Below are 22,347 nucleotides of genomic sequence, written 5' to 3' on the forward strand. Positions count from 1 at the left end.
CCAAATGCTTGGCAGATGTTGCATGTTTCGCACTTGGATTGCAAGTGCCACAAACACCTATTGCACTTGCAACACGCACTTATCGCCCTCGTGCCTCCTGTCGTCGAGGACTTGCCACATGTCATTGTGTTAGATAGACAGAGATTTACACGACGGGCAACATTCGGTAATGAATTTCATTAACTTGCTCATTGAGTGGCAGCCAAGCAAATATGGCCAGAAACCAGTCAAATGTAATGCAGTTTATATCGAATTAATCTACACTCAAACCAAAGCAGCGGCCGAGCCTGATTCAATTTTTGTTAATTTATGTAAATGAAATTAGGTCCGAGGCAACCAACCTTGGCAAACCCAATTTCCAGCTGGAATCAAGCTGGCTGGATAACTTGAGTGCCGATCTCTGTCAATGGGAAATTAATGCCGTGACAAAGGCAAAATTTGGGTTTTAGCCATTGAAAACTGTGAAGACAGCTAATTAGGCGAGCAATTTTCCAAAATTTGTGATAAAGCACATTTTGATGAACTCGAATTTGAAATGGAATTATCATCAGATCATAATCGTTATCGCATTGTGACAGTTATGCGATGATGACCATCGTTTCACACGTCATTAGGCCTGTCAGTGAATTTTCCCCTCCGGTTGCCAATGAGTTGTGCATATTTAGTTAAAGCAATTCACTTTTTTCCATGCCAGCAGCAGCGATAAAAAACATTTGTGTATGCATGAGGTCTTTTTTGTATCTTTAAATTTTTCCCTGACCTTTTTTGTATAATTTTTTTTTATTCAACGGCTGTTGCTCGGTTACGGATGAAAAGTATATGTATATTTGTATCCGTGAGGTGACCGTCCCGACTTAATTGGCATTTTGATATGACAGCAAGGGAGTCAAACTGGATTTTATGTGGGTGGCGGGACCTAACATTGGAATCATATTTTGGTCAAAAATTGTTCATATATATAGAAGGGAAAATAAACGAAATGAAAACAAGGAAAAAATAGCAACTTTCTTGGCGGCTATTTGCATAATTTTCTTTGCTGTTTTTGTGTATAATTAGTACACGTTTGGGTTTGCGAAACGTATCAAATTCATTTTTGGGTCCATTTTTCACCATCCAGCTAATTGTTATTGTAGCTTGTCCTTTTTAGACACCACACTCAAATAGAATTAAGTTCAATTTAATGGGCTCTTTGCGGTGCCAAATATGCGCTACTTCGAGCTTATTTTGCTCGAGCTTTGTTTGTTCGGCTGTGAAATATGATGTTTATTCGCCTGATTTGTTGGCCTGACCAGGATTTAGCCAATATTTGTCGGCCACTGAGGGCGATTATTAATTGTTTGTCAATGCTGGGGTTTCAGTATCGCAAAGGTGAGAGTAGATCGAATTTTTGTACAATCTTGCCTGTTATATGAGATTTAAGCACATGCAAAGAAGGCAATACTACATTCGGCCAATTAAACTGTGTTTTTGCAATTTAAAAGTTTTTCAAATAAAACGGAGCAAAAACAATAAAGCAAAGCCTGCATTTAGTGAGGAAACTTTGTTTAGCTAATGCACAAAAGCTAACACCATCTGTAAAAGTTGAGTTTTCATCTTTTCCTCCCACTAAGCTGCTCAAATGAAAGTCAGCAAAAATAATAAATGGAGTCCGGGGGGAAAGCTGTATTTAGCTTGTCGGAAAGTCGACAAAATTCATGAAAATCTTTTGCGAGACGAGGTAAATTCTGAGGGAGTGCATACACCACATACACCTGCAATTTTGTGACGCTTTAAAAACGTGTGTTTTAAATCAAGCGCAATGCGCTTTAACTAAGGAGATTTAAAAATAAAAACACCAATTTAAATTAACCATGCCAATTAATTCATAACGTCTTATGTGTCAAATTCTATGTGTTCTTTCTCTTTGTGCTCTTTCTATTATAATACGAACGCCATAATTATAATTACGAAACGCCAAACCTGCCCATCCTTAATTATCCTTGCCACTGCCTGGTTTTGTTTGCGTTGCTTGTTTTGTTGCGACTCTGTAAGTTTTTGCCCTTACAGCTGCCCTTTTGGGCGCCCGGTTCCGGGCCGGCTCCAATGCCGGAATGCTCGGCCTGGGCGGACTGCCCGGTCTGGGCGGACCGGCTGCCAGTGACGGGGATACGGAGGCGGGTGAGGGCAACAATCTGGACGTTCCCGCCGGCTGCAACATGGGTCGACGGCGCAGTCGAGCGGTTCTCTACCAGCTATCCGGGCACTACAAGCCGGAAAAGGGTGGCGTGAAGACCAAGTTGAAACTGGGCAATGTGAGTATAACCCTGGAGGAACGAACGCCAGTTGAGTTGGGTCACCCACTCGATGAGTGGGCGGCACAGAAAACCGACCATCAGCAACTACGTAGTTAACATCAATGTCCCGCGTCAAACTCAATTTAATTTCTACCTCGTGATTTTGAGTGCGGTCCGCTTTGATACAAGCTTAAAAAGTTGAGTCTTTGATATGTAAAATAATTATAGTTCAAATATTGCATAATATTTTGAATATCTAAAGAGTTTAATGAAATTTAAACAACAATGTTGTATGGCTTTCGATGAAAAACTACAATAATTTGTTGCAAGAAAAAACAGACTCGATAGAAAACTTTTTTGTGGGCAACGACATTTAGTTTGATAGGAAAACCCCTTGATGTGATTAAAAAACGGTTAGCAACTAATCGTTTTAAGAATTCAATTAATTTAATTCACTTTCCGTGTTTTGCGCCCGATTTTATTTAAGGCCATTTGCCACAATCTATTTTGCAGAACTTTATGCATTCAACGGAGGCGCCGTTTCCGGAGTACAAAACCCAGTCGATAAAAAAGTCACGCTTGATTCTGCCCCATTACGGGGTGTTCAAGGGCATCTGGGACTGGGTGATTCTGGTGGCCACCTTCTACGTTGCCCTCATGGTGCCCTACAATGCCGCGTTTGCCAAAGCGGATCGGCAGACAAAGGTATCGGATGTGATTGTGGAGGCGCTCTTCATTGTAGGTAAGTGGATTTGATGGACTCGATGGAAGGCATAGAAAAGTATTTATTTCATGCTCGAATAAAAGTACACGTTATATTACTCAATTAATAAAGGAGCTATTGTTGTATGTAACAAAGTAGTTTATAAAATATTTAGTTCCTAAAATGTGCATTGTTAGATGATGCTTTGATTAATTTTTTGTATTAAATTATTAATGAGTTCTGAGCGATAAACAAAACAAATCAGTAATTGAAGTTATTGAGGCACCCTAGTGACCAATCATCATCACCGCACTAGCTGCTAACCCATTCCCCGTTCCACGAAACGGACATCAATTGGTGTCCTCTTTATGGGCCACCTGTGGCGACCAGTGCCGCAATCACCATAGTCCGCACATCCTCATCGTCTGGACGGGATGATGATGATGGGTGTTGGGAATTGAATTTGTCTCGTTGCGGGAATTGTAAACATTGTTTCAACGCTCTAACCTTTATTGCCGTTTTATTGCAGATATTCTGCTAAACTTCCGCACCACCTTCGTGTCGCGCAAGGGCGAGGTTGTCTCCAATTCGAAGCAGATTGCCATCAATTACCTGCGAGGATGGTTCGCCCTGGACCTGCTGGCCGCGCTGCCCTTTGATCACCTGTACGCGTCCGATTTGTACGACGGCGAGGTGAGTAATCGCCATTCAGAGCAGACGGTTGCATAAATTTTGGCCTACAAGCCATGAATTTTTAAGCCCAGATTTGCATTTGCAAATGTGGGATGGGGGGTGCTGTATTATCTTTGGTGCTTACATAGTTCCAATCCCACACTATTTTGGTTGAAGTTGGCAAACAAATTGTTGGGCCAATTTGGTAAATCCGCCCGGCGGCTTTGTCCCAAGGGTTGGCATTAATAATTTATGGCCCAAATTTCAAGTGGTAAATGGCCTTAAGAGATTTGCATAAAACTATTTGCCACACATGCATTATGCATATTCAAAGCTCACAGTTTTGCACTGGGCCACCTAATCGGATTATACAGAAATGTGCAGTTGGGTTGGAAAATGTTAAATTAAGTTAGCTTTGTTCAACGATTAGGGTCTAACATTTAAGCATTGGCATGAACAAAATAAAGATAAAGATAGTTGCTAACGCAATTAAAACAATTCGCCATTAAGCAACTTGTTTCACAATACCCACAATCATATGAATACAACAGAAAGTTGTATTCCCGCAACACATATTCTAGTTTAAATCTTTATTTCGTAGTACTAACCAAACATACAAAATGCCAAATGCATTCAGACAACTTTTTGGGATAAAAGGCCGTCTCAGCACTTGACCCTTTTGGAGAGCAGTTGACGCTCATTAAGCCGATTACATTGGCCAAAGCATCCACGGCTGGTTGTTTTGGCTAGTCCGCGTTTTAATTACTAGCTAAGTAGACGGCCAACGACAGAGCCATGACCCAAATGTGCAGCAAAAATAGACGCTCGTACTTTTAAATACCAAAAAGAAAAAATGTGTGTCGGTTTGGCTCTGCAGTTTCCGCAAAAAGCAGCTTAAAGCCTTAGGTGCAGTTATGATGACATTGGCCACCGTTCGTTGCTTCCGAGGAGAAAAAACCCTCGAGCGGTCATCGCAGGACAATGGAGCAGTCCTCCAGCGCGCTTATGTTATTCAGCTCTCACTTGGCTCGTCGGACTCTTCTTCTAGCCACCTCCTCCTGTGAAGTGGTCAGCGCGCTGATTGCTCCAAGTGGAGAACGCTGTCGTTGCCTTTATTGACAGTCCAAGGATATCCTGGTCGACCTAACAAATACCATTACAGTAGCTCGTCACATAGATTGCACTTGGAATTAAGGAAGTTGACAATCTGAGTATAAAATTTGTAGGTTTGACATCTTGGAAATTATTCTTAACCTTATTAATTTAGTTAATCCAAAAAATACAAAAACTTTTTTGTTTTCAATTATTTTGCTAGAATATTCACGACTTTGATTACATATCTAGCAAAAACCGATTTGCCACTTAGAAGTTTGGAATTTTTAGAGACAGTTGGCAAATACTTTGCAAAAATTTGTAATGATGGATTTCTTGATTTTTGGGCTATGGGGGAACCACTGTGCCATGTTTGAAAGAGCCATTAAATATTTGAAATATCATTTAAATTAAACTTAAATAAAATTTGTCTTTTTCGCAATCTTTTATCTATACCCGCTTTCGATTTACTGTACGGTCTTTTTTCTGTTGAAGCTTAATTTCGTTCGAACTCATGTTCATTGATTTTCTTTTGCCACTTCGTCATTATGTTGCGGTTTTCTTAGCTGTTTCTTTGCCAACTTCCGCTGGATACACTGATCAAATACAAGCGGCTTTGGTCCCGCTTTTCCCCCCTCCACTTGCTGTGACTTCCGCTCCCGGAAATTTAGCCACGTTCTGGGGCGGACTGGAAAAGTTTCCTTTTGGCTTATTTTTTGGAAAAACAGTGGCGTGTGCTAAGCGGCTGACACAAAAAGTTTCGATAAAACTTTAATGTTCTCTAATTGTAAAAATTTGTGACACTCTCTGCTGCAAAAGCAAAAGTTGGTCAGAAGTCATTTATGAATGTATTTGGGGCTTAAACTTTTACATTTTTATACACTTTGGTATTTATTTTATACTTGCTCGCTGTGCATACAATTTGAGCTAATGCACTTGAAACTTTTGCATATTTAGTTTATGCCAAAGTTTTAATTATCTGCGAGACCCCAAAAAAGGCAGTCACTCACTGGGAAAAATTCGAGTCAGTTGAATGATGAAGTTTTCTCTTTGTGGCACCAAGATGTTGCTGTTGTGCAGATGTTGTCGCCATTGCTGCTCACACAAAGTGAAAAGTAAACAATGGGAGCGTGAGTAGGCGGAAAACTTTAGCAAAGAGAGAGAGAGAGACAGTGCTTGGGGGCGGGAATCGGGTGAAGTGGGTGGAAAATCAGGGGAGTGGAAAGCTTAGAATGAAAGTGAAAGCGCAGCACAAATTGCAACGTGAATTACAATTCGCCCAGATGTCGTGTTTCTCCTTTGTCCTTCACGTAGGCAGCAAACCTTCGCACTTTTACAGTGTCAACTGAAAGTGTTATAAATACAAAAAAATATATTTAAAATTTATATAAGTAGTAAAATATATTATAAAATTTAGTAAACATACTATTACTAAAGAACTTTAGTGACTTAAAATTTAACAAAAATGTTAAAGCTACAAATGCATTTAAGTAAAAAGCACGATGAGACTTTGATGATAAGAACAGATAATTAAGAGACTTAGGTTGGCAGTCTTATAATTTCGATACGCACTGTCTGTGCAATAGTGCGTGTAGACTGGAAATGAAAGAGAGATGAAGCAAAGCGTAGCTGTTCGTCTATTGACACTCTACCTAAATGCCCGAGCTCAACTGTTTGTAAGTCTTAGCCCATCTCCTGCCAACACTTTGTTACGTTTTCATCACCTTTTTTCTTCTATCGCATATTGCATTTTCAGATCTCCCAAGAAAGTGAAAAAAATGCTAAAATCATTTTTGGTTTCGTTAAAGTCTGTTTAAATATTATAAACTTGATATTAGGTGCAAGAGTTGTGATTTCCGCATTTTCCAGTTTTTTCCGTGTACTCGTTAAGCAGCCCTTGAGATGAGGCTTCGTCAGCGGCAATCACGAACGAGAAATAAAAATTTTCATCTTAGGTTAAACGACGGCATTAGCCTTCAATTTACTGAAGTTTTACACTCGGGTCAGGCCCTTCGATAAGCTTGTTTATGTTTGCATTAGACTTATAAACCACCTTCCATTTATCAGCCACTTCATCTTTTCATTTTTTGATGACATCCTTTCTTCGGAGCTCGTCCTTTTTTCAGCACAACCATGCGGGCTCTGGGAAGTTGACAATTTTCTGTGATTTTTTAGTGCGGACCCTTGGCAGGTCAAATGAATCTAAAAAAAAATTGAGATGGCCGGAAAAGTGGGACGCCAAATGCGTACATTTAAATGCCCTGAAAAGTAGGCAACAAAGGGCGGGCAAAAAAAAAAAAATGAAACATGAAGATGAGCTGGCGGGAAAATGCGTCTGCAAAAAACGAACCAAACTAATGGACAGTTCGCAACGCGAAAGAGGCGTGGCACTTCGTCACTGTACGCCTACATTTTAACAACCTTGAAGTGCGTCATTTGACTATATGTAACTTTTTTATGCACTTTTTTGTTTTTTGTTCCACGCAGGAATCGCACATCCATCTTGTGAAATTGACGCGTCTCCTGCGGCTCGCTCGTCTGTTGCAAAAAATTGATCGATACTCGCAGCACACGGCCATGATACTGACATTGCTGATGTTCTCCTTCACGCTGGCCGCCCACTGGCTGGCCTGCATCTGGTATGTGATAGCGGTCAAGGAGTACGAGTGGTTCCCCGAGAGCAACATCGGTGAGTTTGTTCCTCTGCTGAAGGTCCTGCCACGTTACACTCGCTGGCACAGATGGGCTCGATGTGATAGCCCAATTTGTCTAACGAATATATTTCATACACACATCTGGAAAACATTTCAAGCACTCTTCTTTCATGTGTAAACAGTACATGCTCCAATAGTATTAAATTAAAAGTTAGTAAACAACTTTTTAGCAGAAGGGTGTAGCCTCTAAAAACGTTAGCAACCCAGTTTTCGAAATCAAATGTTTACGGCTATGTTTACGGTTATGTTATAAAATAATAATATGAGCACTTATTTAGAAAATTGTTTATTAAAGCAAAGATGTAGTTTATTTCGAGCTCATTTATAATAAAAGCACATTTAAAAAGTCTGGTTTCACAAATTTCAATTAGTTGATAACTATAACACTAGGCGTAGTCACCTGTAATTTTAGTATTTCCACTGCTAATATTTCGACCACAACTGTATGCATTGGTTTGAGTTTTGGGAGTGTGTACCAAAGGTAATTTCGTTAGTTGGTTAGTCAACAGTAAAGAGCGGGTCGTCGATGAACGCCAACTGAATTTTCCGGCTCCCTTGGGCCGCAGTCTGCCAAGGCACACCACCTGGTCCACCGAAAACCAAACGAACCAACCACCCAGAACACCGAAGCCACCCAAACCACCCAAAACACCCAGACCACCTCAAACACACACACTACACGTGTGGTTAATGAATATTGTGTTAGTCGAGGTTTAAAGTTTTGATACGGATTAGCGCACAGTGCATCAAATCGAATCAAATCATCTCATCAGTGGTGTATACACACATATTGCCATGGGGAAAAAGTTCTAGTCATGATATTTTCTGGCACTTAATCAGTGGGCGGAAAAAGCGTTCAGACCTGACTGACACGAAAACTTTCGCCCGATGCTTCCGGTCGTTGGTAAACAGTTTTGCCGGAATTTGACACGATCTCAGAACGAACTGACAGACTGACAAACTGAATGTCGGAAAGTTAGGCCCAGTCATTGTCAATTTGATAAGCCCAATTTGTTTGGCCTGCAAATTGTAATTAAACGCCCTACTAAACCAGTTTTCTTCTCTGTTTCCTCTTTCTGTCTTCCCGTCGTATTAAATGCCTCAAGTATTCTTCACAGGTTGGCTGCAGCTTTTGGCGGAAAGGAAAAACGCTTCCGTCGCCATTTTGACCACGGCGGAAACGTATTCCACGGCCTTGTACTTCACCTTCACAAGTCTCACTTCCGTGGGATTTGGCAACGTTTCGGCGAACACGACGGCCGAAAAGGTCTTCACCATCATCATGATGCTCATTGGCGGTGGGTAGCAAAATGTTTGAATTGCAAAATATTGTTATAGAGAAGGGAAACTACACTCAAGTTATTTGAGTCCCAAAACTGTAAAGTATTTAGAGAAGGCATTCCCTAAATGTTAGGGGTTTGTTGCTTAAATGGTTTAAGTTATTTAAGATTATTTTAAAAAGTTATATCAAAATATAGCTCTCATTTTGAACATCTTTCTATAGTATCTTTGAATACTTATCCATTATTATTTACAACTATTGTAAAGTGTGTAAAATTCAATAGCAAGATATATCTCAACATTATTATGTTGTCACATTTAAACATTAAAATTGCTCTAAATTTGTGCAATTGTGCCGAAATTCCATACCATACACCGGAACTAGGACGTAAGTAATGATGCTACTTTATCAATGGCAAAAATTGCTGCCCAAATGTTACTTCACGAGCTCCGCTCATAGCTGTTATTACGTTTTTTGGTCGGCCAACCCGAGATTTAATGATATATCGCATCCATTTCATTACCCAGCTCTGATGCACGCCGTGGTCTTCGGTAACGTGACTGCCATCATCCAAAGGATGTATTCGCGTCGCTCGCTATATGAGAGCAAATGGCGCGACCTAAAGGACTTTGTGGCCCTGCACAATGTGAGTATGATTTCGATGAGGACTGCGATTGAGATTTGCAGCGGCCGCAGGGGTTCGTGTTATAAATGAACCCCTCGGGAAGGGACCCCAGAGAAGTGCCACTCGATGGATTTTATTAGAATGCAGCACACATTTTCCATATGCCATGCAACGCTGCGCAGGAAATGGAAAATGGAACGGAAACGGGCGCCCAAGGCCATGAATTGCTGATTCCAGCATATTCCTTCCTGGGCATCGTGTTTGCGTGGCCTACAACCTGTTGATGGGGCAAACTTGAGCGTCGCTCCATTAGGCAGCACACGCGGCGTATACGCAACGAGCTGCACCCACGCCGCATACGCAATGCGCTGCACAATTAAGCGCATTTGTGCGGCTCTCAACCGCGAAATGCATGCAAATGAAGTGAAAGTAGCGCGCCTCGCAGCTCATTTAACGCCAAGATGGCAAAAGAGGGGTAAACCGAAGCAATGCGAATGCAATTATAATTTATGATCTCTTCATTACAGATGCCCAAGGAGCTGAAGCAACGCATCGAGGACTACTTTCAGACCAGCTGGTCACTCAGCCATGGCATCGATATATACGAGGTGAGCATCGAGCGTCCGATTGCCCAAAGGCATATCCGTCTTCATTCGTTTGAGTGTGTGTCATAAATATTGAAGACAGTACACTGGGGAATACATTCGATAAATATTCAATAAGATATGTACGAAATGGAAAGGTTCTCTGGCCTAAAATGCGACTTATGTTATATCCCATTTCCTTTAGTTTTTCCTGTTTCCTGTTTTATGGAACTATTTTTTTTGTTTCTCTGTAGTACACCCCCAAAAATATGATTGGCAAAGTTGTCGACGCAGCAGTCTATCGGTGGCTTCGACTTGACTGACTTCACTCAAACTTCAGGTACAGATCCAGAATCAGAATGCCATTGAATCGTCAGTGCCAGCGGCCTTTCCTCTCCGATAAACGTCTGAGCCCTTAATTAAGCAAATGTCCGTGGGGTTAACATATATACAGTACTTTAGTTCGACATGTGACTTATTGATTGGCTGCGGGTCAAATGCCAAATATGTGGCGTACCTTTGATTGGTCAACCGTGTTCTGGCATTTCAACCTAGCACCTGTAGAAAAGTTAAAATTAAATATCGAAATCATATGTGTGGCTGGTTGGTTGCTCGGACTTTCCTGTGGCCTTTCATTGTTTTATTCGTGTATGTCTGTGTGTGGCCATCTGCATTTTAATTAAAAATTTTTACAATTACATTAACTCGAGCAGAAGGGAAGACATGCCATTTGTGTACCTTATCTTCCGGGCGAAAGCAGTCGAGTGCATTAAGTTCCCAGCTTGCCTACCCTTCTTCCTAATTTAGTTCCAACTCTAATGGTATCCCTGTGGTGTTGTGTTGCCTTTGTTTCTTGTTTATTTTTATCGGCTTTGCAATTGTGGCACTATAATTTCGAACTTCAGAGGGAAACTTTTCTGCAGCTGCAGGAAATAGCTTATTGTTGGTCGACAGAAATCAATCTTTGGGTCTGCTTTGCACTTTGCAACTTTAACTTGTTTTAACTTTTCTCTGGCAGTCAGGTGGGCGATAAAAACTATTTTTTTCCCCAACTTTTCGCACAATAAAACTGAAAAAAGAGCGCAGCGCAGTCGAAAGAGCAGCGATTCCGCTCGTAATTGCTATTAGCAGAGAGCCATGCCAAATAACTTTTCCCCCCTCGCCCCCTTTAATAGTGTTAATTAAAAACCTCTTCAAATAAAACCAACTTTTATCACACAATCTAGTTTGCTTTGCGAGTGGCATTGGCTTTGTGCACCTTTATTAAATTAACTTTTGCTTAAGCCCCTTAAAATTATAAAAGACATAGTTGATAGTAAGAAAGATGCATTTAAGTTTGTTGGTTATAAAATATCTAAATATATAATTTTATGGCTTAAGCCTGCAAGTAAATTATTACATTCACTGTCTATGTAGTTTAACCTTCATGCACGTAAATATGCTGCATAAATCAAACAGTCAGTTTGTTTCACGCGATGTAAGGACCTCGTCTTACCTATTAAGTGCAATTAAACACCGATTTTCGTGTTGCCTTCAAGTTTGCGCATTCAGGAATTTTGGCATCCCTTAATGGAATTTAATTTAATTACAGACCAAACATGAAATATAGACAGACCCACGCACACGACCTGTCGATGCCACAGGAATTGAGGCACCGAAATTGGTTGGGCACTGGGGGGAGTTGACTGGGCTGGCACTAAATTAAATTGTTAATTTATTGCGCATGAAAATTAACTGGCGAAATGTGGGGATCCCCCATCTACAGTCCACCAGCGGGAACTTCAAGTCAGGTTCATGCTAAAAACAAAAACAAAAAAAATTACGGAAGACCGCCCACTTTTGGCCAGTATGTGCGCAATTAATGTAAAATATTTTACACTTCAGTGAATACAAAAGGGAAAACAGAGACGGAATGTACCATAAATAACAATTCTTTGGAAATTGCCCTTTGGGGACCCCGAAAAAAGGCATACAATAAAAGCAGCGAAACTCAAACAAAGCCCGGGAAAAACTTTCAACATATTTCCATGTTTAGTTGTGCTTCGTTGTGTTGTGCAAAAGTCCCTTTCGTTTTACTCATAAACAAATACAGCTGCGCTTAATAAAATAGTTCTAATTGTTGGCCTTAAAATAGAAATATACCTGCAATTATTTAAGAAATTTTTATATAATCTAGAGGCGCTACTATTATTTTGAACTCAGCTGTAGTTTTCCCAGTAACCAGAACGTAACCAAAATGAAATTGAAAATGGGATGACATCTAGTTTGGCCAGAAATAGTTGCACTTTGCGTTGGCATTCGTTGTGAAATTTTAATTACAATCTGGCCGGCCTGAAATTGATTTAGTTGCTTTTGGCCTTTATTATGTTCAAACACAAACACACAATTTGCCCAACTATTTATACAATTAAGTTGACTTTACCATAAGCATTTTCACCGAATATGAAGCCAGAAAGCAGCAGAAAATTGGCTAAACCCACAGATTTGGCCATAACATTTGCGGCCCAGTTGGCAACGAACTTTTGCGCGATTTTCATCCACATGAATAATACTCGAGCGTAATCAGCCATTGGAATCGCTACAAATATGCATATGGACAAATACAGAGATGAAAGTCGGAACAATAGATGGGTGTGTGGTGGGCAAACAAGAAAGATGCAAATTCCCTTCAATTTCCATGTTAATCCCGATACACAGACAATTCCCATCCAATACGCTCCAAAACAAGCAATGGAAAATATAAGAAGAAAAATGAAGGAAAAATATAATTATACCCTGGCAGGAAACTGTGGATAATCAAGGGGCATTTTGGTTTTGGTTAGAATTTGTCTTAGGAGGAATATTAAATTGGGAACCTAAATAATTAGTAATCGTTTTGTAATTAGTAAAGGATTTCCCTTCAAATTTACTTAATATTTTATTAATTTATTATTTTATTTATTATATATCTTAAATTCTCATTAGCTACTGGGTATCTTACAATTCTTTCGCATCTACGAACACTTTTTCCATCTTGTATTACATATTGCAGTTGAACAACAAGCAAAAGCAGATAAGCTTCAACATTTCCCCGGTGCCAGAGTAAAATAATGCCAAGCATTTCCCTCACAATTTTCAAGCGATTCAATTTTCACGTGTATATTCCACTTTCCTTTTTTTTTTCTTGGGCGTGCGTGTGTGTGTGGGGTGGTGATTATGTTTGCCTTTCCACTCATCTTCGACTCACATTTTCATTCGGTTTTTCCTCGACTTGCAGACGCTACGCGAATTTCCCGAGGAGCTCCGTGGCGACGTTTCCATGCATCTACATCGTGAAATATTACAGCTGCCGATATTCGAGGCGGCCTCCCAGGTGAGTTTCAGCCTACACTTAAAGAAATATTGCATTACAAAGAAACGTTTTCTTATTAATTTATTTAGGGGTAACAATATAAAGTAGTTTAACCAAGCTCGAGAGAATTATTTCCTAAAAATTATTTCCATAAAGAACCTAATTGATTAGGGAAAGTCGTGATATTTTTTCCCAGTGCATCCGTGCGATTGCTCTTTTCCAGGGGTCGAAGAATGTGTCGCTTTGAAAGCGATTCAGCTCCAGACAAATGGAACGAAATGGCTGCGATGGCAAAATAATCAGCAGCAATGAGAAAGCGGGGGTGTGGGGTTATGGGGCAAAAGGTGGGGCCAACAGGTGGGGGTCAGGTAAAAAGAGAAGACGAAGGCCAGGCGAGCAGTCAAAAGTTAACTGCGGGCTTAACTGAAACGTTTTTTGGGCTTCGTTCGTTTCGTCCTTTGTCGCTCTGAAGCTCAAACACACGCAAACAACCGCATACAAATAAGCAAATGCGCACACGTGAAAGTTTGGAGTGGCTCACACAGACAAGGATGTGGCCAAGGACTTTTGAGGGGGTGCATAAAATATTGCAGATATGCTAAAAGAGTTATAGAATATATGAAACATATTCAGAATATATAGTTATAGATAAATTTGCTTAGATTAATGGCACTTATCAAAAATGAATTATGCATTTATGATAGCCTCATATAGGTAAAACTTAAACATTTCATTTGTATATTGCTTATACTTAAATATACTTTTATATATTTCCCATTTGAGGCTTATTAAAGATGCAAGCTATATTACTAAATAGTATCTTAAACTTTTACAAATCCCCCTGCCTACGCATGGCCACAGGTAAAGTTTACGAGCCACCTCACTGAGGCTTGTGCCTCCTTCCTTTTGCCCTGCGGGCCAAGTTTCATTCGTTTGACTGAAGCGAAGCATGAAAAAGGTTTTTGGCCAACAGTAAAGTTGTACGCCGAAATCCCCTCGAATGCAACAGTGTGAGTGTGGTCGAGTAGTTTGCGATGGCCAATGTCAATACCCTTGTCAACCGCCAAAAGCCTTAATGGGTGCTCACTGTACTGCCGCTGGAGCATGTGGGGCAGATGGAAATCATTTTGGTAAAAGCCGCCTGGCTTAAGCTACAGATTGTGCAGTAATTGATTTCGCATCTACGGTTCAACTGCTCCATGGGTCGAAAGTTCTATGACCCATTGCAGTTGCCAGAGTCACATGAGAACAATTGAACTTGGATGCACATAGATAGATAGATAAATTCGACGTTAAAACAAACATGTTGGAAAAGCAGATACAAATATTTTTAATAAAAAACAACAAAGCGAATGCTTTTCTGATCAAAGCTCCAAATACCAATCGGTTGCTATAGCAGCTGCTTTATTTTGTGCTAAAAATGGAACAAGGAATTTCAATCAAATTTTTGACAATGCATACAAAATACTCTTTTAATACATAAAAGGAAAATGATGGTTGCTGTTAAGCGGATTGTTCTGATTAACACAGCGAATATTTTTCAAAGAAAACAAAGGAGTTCAACATAATTAATATGATTGAAGGATTCGCTTTTCCATTGTTGCATGTTACCAGGAAGAGGAAAACTAATGGCTTCTTATTCAAATAACAAAGAAAATGTGATGCATGTTAACAAGATTCTTTAGTTATATATCAAATAGCTAAGGAGTTGTCTGATAATTTCTCAAAGATATGTTCTATGACCCCGATTTTCTGTGATACGAAGAGGTCGTGGTAATGCGATTGTGGTTCAGTTTGTTGAAGGGATAAAAGGGTGGTGGCACCTAATGAAATGCAACTCAAGCTAAGTTTGAAAGCAAACAAAACGGGGCGAATTGAACGACCGAATGACCGGACAAAACTCACAAAAAGAAAAAAAACTGAAGCCGAATGACAAAGGCGGACTGCAAACATTAATAAAGCTTATTCAGAAAGGCAAAGTAACGCAAACAAAAACCACTCAACAGTTATAAGCGCGCTTTAAGCCACTTTTCGTGGCCAAATGCGTTGGTGGGTGGGTTGATTTCTGTGAAAGGAGGGGGGTGTGGCAATGGGTTGCTGGGTCGGTTCTAAACCGCAGGACACATTCCGGGGCAAGGACACACAGCTGTTGCCGTTTTGTTTCATTGCGCAAATAAAACGCGACCGAGCCAAATGCTAAATGCCTCTGACCGTGGCGAACAATTCCTGACCAAACCAGAATCGCATTTACTTGAACCACCGATTTGTTACACTTTCCATTGCAGGGCTGCCTGAAACTTTTGTCCCTGCACATCAAGACGAACTTCTGCGCGCCCGGGGAGTATCTGATCCACAAAGGCGATGCCCTCAACTATATCTACTATCTGTGCAACGGATCCATGGAGGTGATCAAGGACGACATGGTGGTAGCTATTCTGGGTGAGTATGCACTCTGGGAATTAAGTTTCCAAAGTTTAGCTTTTCTTTTATTTTATTAAATATTCAAGAATCTTTGCTATATTTGCATAGAGAACATTTTTTTTGGTATATTTATTATCTTTAAATGTTGTCACTAATTAAATTACTCTTGTTTTTGCATCACTCGTTTTTAATTTAATTTGTATTTAATGGCATTTAATTATCGGCTCCAACAATGAATGTTATACTGTTTACTTACCAAAATTTGATTTTCATTTGCTAGCGCATTTTTTTCTGTGCCTTCAATTTGTTTTAAATTGCTGTTGATTTTCACGTATCGATTGTGTCAAATTTTCATTTTGTTTATGTTTCGACTAGTAGCGTTTATTGAACTCGCGCCAGTTCATTCGCTTCGGAGCTCCTCCGCTGCCTGAAAACCATTTGCACTTTGGCCAAGACAGTGAGGCAGTCATCTGGTTGTTTATTCATTCATGGCAGGCAGTGTCATCAACTTGAGCAGGGCCATCAAGTTGGTCTACTACTTGGCCCAGACAAATGCCAGGCTCTATTTTTATGCTCATTGATTCTGTATAGTGCTGACCTTTTCTCGTCTCCCCAACAGGTAAGGGTGACCTGGTGGGCTCCGACATCAATGTGCACCTGGTGGCCACCAGCAATGGCCAGATGACCGCCACCACCAACAGTGCTGGCCAGGATGTTGTCGTCCGCAGCAGCAGCGATATTAAGGTAAGGCCCCATGGCATGGATCCCTCCCCACTCCCCCTCACTATGAAATCCATCGGTAGCTTTATGGACTCGGTTGTGCAGTAATTAAATTTAACTTATTTTTACACCGGCCACTGGAGGATGGGAACTCAAGGCCGAACGTGAATGGAATGCATTCATATGATAGTGTGCTGGGGAAGTTCGGAATTAATTAGTGGCAGCAGGACTTTATATTGCTTCATTGAAATGTAGTTAAGGAGAAAAGTTTCAAAATAATATATTAAGTATTAAGTATACAACTTTTAAATACCATATAAATTAAAATTCTGGAAAAAACCTGTAGCTGCCGGGTAAATGCCCGAATAAAACAGCTTAATTGCCGCTTGCCGGTACTTTAATTATTTTTTTATCATAGTCTGGATTTCTTTAAGGATTAGGCCAGTTGCAATTTCAGGCTGTTCGTCGTAAACTTTATCTCAATCCTAACAGGGACAGCGGTTTCGAGAGAGGAAGGACCAGGAGGTTTCAAGATGAGTGCACAGCAGTTTGAATTTCTTCGCCTGGCATACCACCGGGTTTTTCATTTTTTGTTTTTCTCTTTGCAGAGAAGTCAATGGGGCTTGAGAGTCTGAGGGTTTGGGTATCCTTCTAACCGCGTCTTGGATTTCTCGTTTACTCTTACTAATTATGGCAATAATCTCGGGGCGGTTCAGGTTTCAAGAGCTTCACGCCTAATTAATTGCCATAAACTCTTGTCTGGCAATTGGAGGCCACTCCCCTCGCGCTCTTTTTGGGCTGTTATAATTAAGCGAGGAATTTCCAAATTTATTGTCGCTTAATTAGTTGCGGAATGTGTTTAATTTATGCATAGTTTCCCCACCGTAAATTTCTGTATTTGTTTCTCCTTTGTTTCTGGCCATCGTTGCTCCTTGGCTTTGTGTTTTTGTTTGCGTTTACCTTTTGCTTTTATCTCTTGTTTATTTGCATGTCTGCCTTGGCGGAATGAAGTGCAGACATTGCGAGCATCTGACGCCACGCGTCTTTCCCCCTTGTAGCGCCACTCCGGCAAACAACGCGGCGCACGGGTCGTATGAGTGATACTACTCGTATCCCCTCACTCCACATTTTTGTGTGTGTGTGTGTGTGTGTCAGTGTGTGTGTCAGTGAGAGGCAGTGTGTAAACGCCAAGATGGCGCACTCGAGTATGTAAAGAAGACGCCAAGGCGTCAACATTGCCAAGTGTTGCTTCTTAAAGAATCTAGAATGGACTATGAAGTACCCTATAATGATAAATTTGCAGAGTATTTATTTTAAAAAGTGCTACTAATTGGAAGTAGTTTGCAAGTCAGACTATTATTATTTGGAATTCGTATAAGTTGTTGTGAGGAAGTTAGATACGTCAACTATGTTATGTGTCATGTGTATATAAACCCTTAGCTACCCTGCGCCGTACACACCGTTTACATTGCGTTTTAGCTTTTTCATGTTGTTCATGGGCGCAAACACCAGCTGCCACGCCTCCCTCCCCGCCCAAAGTGCATAATCGTTTAACGCCAAAACGACCTTTGAAGCACTTGCCATGGTTTTTAATTTAACTTACATGTTTTTCCGTTTTTTCACTCCATATTTTCCAGGCGCTAACCTACTGTGATCTGAAGTGCATCCACATGGGTGGCCTGGTGGAGGTACTACGCTTATATCCGGAGTATCAGCAGCAGTTTGCCAACGATATTCAGCACGATCTCACCTGCAATTTGAGGGAGGGCTACGAGAACCAGGACTCCGATATTGGACCCTCATTTCCCCTGCCCAGTATCAGTGAGGATGATGAAAATCGCGAGGAGGCCGAGGAAGGGGGCAAGGGGGAGAAGGAAAACGGTGGAGGACCACCTAGTGGTGCTTCTCCACTGCACAACATAAGCAATTCTCCGCTGCATGCAACACGATCTCCATTGCTGGGCATGGGAAGTCCTAGGAATCAGAGGCTGCATCAGCGGGGTAGATCTCTGATTACCTTAAGGGAAACGAACAAGAGGCATAGGACTCTGAACGCAGCTTGTAGTCTGGATCGCGGTTCCTTTGAGGAGCCCGAACCACTGGAAGAGGAGCAACAGTCGGGCGGTAAAAGACCCTCCTTGGAACGCTTGGACTCCCAGGTTTCCACTTTGCACCAGGATGTGGCCCAACTGAGTGCGGAAGTTCGTAATGCCATCAGCGCGCTGCAGGAAATGACTTTCACCTCCAATGCCATGACATCTCACAGTTCCCTTAAGTTCCCTCCAGCAAGATCTATACCCAACATTAGTGGAGTTGCGGGCACAAGATCAGGAGTTGCAGTCGAGCACGGATTGATGGGCGGAGTTTTGGCAGCCGCTGAACTGGCAGCCATGCAACGTAGTTCATCACATCCTCCCGAGGTTTGGGGCAGGGATGTCCAACTGCCCACCAGTAATACGGCCAGTTCCAAGGCACCCTCACCTGTGGAGCCCAAGACGACTATGACCAGCAGGAGCAGCCAAACGGACTTCTATCGCATAGACTTTCCAACCTTTGAGCGATTTGTTTTGGCCAATCCTCGTCTGGTTTTGGGACTTCTGGGCATTGAACCCGCCATCAAAAATGAAATGGATCTCCTGCAGCAAAAGCAAACCCTGCAGATATCACCTTTAAATACGATAGATGAGTGTGTTTCGCCGTCGGATACCAATTTGGCCAGTTCCAAGGAGAGACTAATCACAACATCCACAGTTCCGACACCTGGACGCATTTACCCGCCTCTAGATGATGAGAACTCCAATGATTTTCGATGGACAATGAAGCACTCGGTCAGTCATCATAGCTGTTGCAAGAGCACGGATGCTCTGCTGAGTCCAGAGGAGCAGCACCCGGCTTCCATGCTTCCAGTGGATGCAACTCCTGCGCCATCTGTCCAGGAAGTGAGATCCTCGAAAAGAAGCATACGAAAAAGCACGAGTGGCAGCAACTCCAGCCTATCAAGCAGCAGTTCGAGCTCCAATAGTTGTCTGGTGTCGCAGAGTACGGGCAACCTGACCACCACGAACGCCTCGGTGCACTGCAGCAACAGTAGCCAGAGTGTGGCCAGTGTGGCGACCACGAGAAGAGCCTCCTGGAAGCTGCAGCACTCGAGGAGCGGGGAGTATCGAAGATTATCCGAAGCCACGGCTGAGTACTCACCACCTGCCAAGACACCACTTCCTGTGGCGGGAGTGAGCTACGGCGGCGATGAGGAGGAGAGTGTCGAGCTCCTGGGACCTCGTCGGAACTCAAGACCCATCCTGCTGGGCGTAAGCCAGAATCAGGGCCAAGGACAGGCTATGAATTTCCGCTTCTCGGCGGGGGATGCCGATAAATTGGAGAAGGGTCTGCGTGGACTGCCCTCCACTCGCTCCCTGCGAGATCCGAGTAGCAAATAAGCAGACAAAAGGAGTCATTCGCATGCAAACCGCCGTTCGTGATTTATGTCCTAATTAATACTGAAACACAAAGACGCTTGTACATTTAATATCTTTAAGATACCCACACGAGTTTGGTTGTTCATCTGTATCCCCGTAGATTTATCGAGAATACCTTCACATATTGTAAAGCATATCAGACAAGCCAAAAGTATTTAACAAGCCTAAAAATTATTTTTGTAAGGCTCAGCTGTTATAACGAGATGATTGTTTATTTTCGTAGCCAAATAAGCAAAGATATACCCACTCAGAATACATGAAAACATATGTCAGCGGAAGTACAAAGCCTATAGACCTCCGACTTAAGATAAATACGAGTAAGAGTATATCTTGCCTAGCAACTAAATATCAATACACTTACAAAAATGGTGAAATGTTAGTTAAGTTACACCAGCCTGGAATTTTGTGTTACAATAATGTGGTGTATAGCATTGTTTCTAGATCTGTAGGATCAGAAACATTTTTTGAGATTTAGAAGCTCTTAAATTTCAATGGGAAATTGGGACAGAATATGGCATGTCCAGATATGGCATTTCTCCATACATCTAAGATCTGGAATTTAAGCATAGTTAGGCAAGCTCAATGACAGGAATATCAAACGGGGATTTAACAGATTTGTAGAGACTTAAGCAGTAAATTCATTCTAGTCACTGTGACGTGAGTTAACCTAGATTATTACCTAAGATAATCGACAATCGTGTGCTACATATATCGAATGGACAGAGTTCCACTTCAAAAGTGAGATCTCGGGCATTTGACTAAAAAGTAATTTGTGATTCCAAGCGAGAAGGCAGCTCAACTCTCAGCTTGATTCCGTGTTGATAAGTTGGCTAATAGAAATGGTCAACTAAACTGTGTAAATGTCTAAAATCCCACATATAACCTGAGTGTATATAGTATATATGGTATGTGTATATTTGCTCCCGAAAAACCTATAAAGACTTGAGCTTCATTCTATCCTTGATGTAAGCATCCTATGATAATAAGTTTTATATGTGTTTAGATGGATACATATTTTAGCCATAATGATGCAGGATTATTCAATTGAGAACCTAATAAACGTTTTTAAATGTTTTAACTTAATGTTATCGAGACTATATACTTGTATGTATTATATGTGTAGTTATACATCTAAAGTATAAAAGGATATTCGATACTTCAATAAACAATAAACTTGATGTGACACGCTAACCGTAGACTGTTTTCTCAGTGTTGTATTTGACTTTGCGCTTTCTCCGATTTTCCAACTTTTGGTTTTCCACCTCCAACCGATGACTGCGTGATTTTCCCATTGACATCAATGGCGCCGCTTTAATGCGCTTAATTCAATTGGTCGATTGGTATCGTCCCTTTGCCATAATCTGGTAACCTGACTGCCAAGTTTTTGTGCGTCATGTTCGCATGTCAATTGGGGTATTAAGCCCTCGTTTTCAGGCTCCTGGGGCGTAGTTCCTTCTGCTGAAAGAGATAAGCACCTTAAATCGGAAAACCATACTTAATCACATATCAAGAAAAAAAAAGATTTTTTGGTAAAATATTTTCTTTGACATATGTTAGGGAGTCAATAGATTATTTATAAATCCAGATATTACACGATTTAAGTAAGCGTAAATGTATATTATACGTAGTTATTCTACAGGCCAGTATACTTACATTCTACATTTATACTGATAAGTCATGTCAGAAAACATTTTATTAAAATTTTACTGACTAAATACTTAAACCAAATACAATTGTAAACTGAATTATTTACAAGAGTGAACTTATCGTAGCAATATGTAATATACATTATTTTTACTCTTCCATGTCCTTCTGACAAATAAAAGCTTTCATTCAGAAGTCGAGGCAACTAAAAGCTTATTCCTTTAAATCAAATATTTCAACCACTTAGAATCCAATTTAAAGCTTAGAGTCCTCACGCTTTTACTTTAATTCTAGGTGCTTGTCGCAACTGAAATCCTTTTCAAATTAAGCTTTAAACGACATGCTCGAAATCAAAAAATCTGGCTGATTAGCTTTAAAATGTACTTATCATATGCCAAAGTGCACAGAAGAAATTATTTTTTGCACTGGCAGTGGTGGGGCTCTAATTAGCTCTGAGCCTCATTAATGCAGCCATTATCCCAAAAATAATTTATTTAAAAACTTTGCCGAACATTTTCGCTGATAGAAACGCTTTTGTGCGTAGTGGGGATGGGGGAAACATAAGGGTAAGAGAATAAAATGAATGTTAATAACTTGAAACTATTATCAAACTCATTGCGGTGTGTTTTCCCAGTCTCATTTTCAGTTTCATTTTGTTTCTGTTCTTTTGCACGACAAGAAAAACTACTCGAGCAAAGAAATTAAGCTAACTACTGCTATTTTTTCACTGTTATTGCGGTCGCAACGGCACAAATGCCTCAGTGGGCATCCATAAAAGAGCATAAAAGTGGGAAAAAGTTTTCCACAAAA

General features: G+C 40.9%; 1 protein-coding gene across 2 annotated transcripts in view; it reads left to right on the plus strand.

Moving 5' to 3' along the window:
• LOC117136560 (potassium voltage-gated channel subfamily H member 8) overlaps nt 1-21,071 on the plus strand; it is a 52,908-nt gene extending 31,837 nt beyond the window's left edge. Inside the window, exons 7-17 of one of the 2 annotated variants that reach the window (XM_033297516.1) lie at nt 2,032-2,291; nt 2,787-3,015; nt 3,506-3,669; nt 7,228-7,429; nt 8,561-8,752; nt 9,264-9,382; nt 9,889-9,969; nt 13,202-13,297; nt 15,562-15,715; nt 16,317-16,441; nt 18,055-21,071. In XM_033297516.1, the coding sequence (XP_033153407.1) occupies nt 2,032-2,291; nt 2,787-3,015; nt 3,506-3,669; nt 7,228-7,429; nt 8,561-8,752; nt 9,264-9,382; nt 9,889-9,969; nt 13,202-13,297; nt 15,562-15,715; nt 16,317-16,441; nt 18,055-19,854 (3,422 nt within the window). In that variant the 3' untranslated portion in view covers nt 19,855-21,071. The remainder of the gene's footprint in view (nt 1-2,031; nt 2,292-2,786; nt 3,016-3,505; nt 3,670-7,227; nt 7,430-8,560; nt 8,753-9,263; nt 9,383-9,888; nt 9,970-13,201; nt 13,298-15,561; nt 15,716-16,316; nt 16,442-18,054) is intronic. The other variant, XM_033297514.1, reaches the window with a different exon arrangement.
• Nucleotides 21,072-22,347: the final 1,276 nt, after the last annotated feature.

The sequence above is a fragment of the Drosophila mauritiana genome, chromosome 2R (genome assembly GCF_004382145.1).
Source record: "Drosophila mauritiana strain mau12 chromosome 2R, ASM438214v1, whole genome shotgun sequence".
NCBI classification, from domain to species: Eukaryota; Metazoa; Arthropoda; class Insecta; order Diptera; family Drosophilidae; genus Drosophila; species Drosophila mauritiana.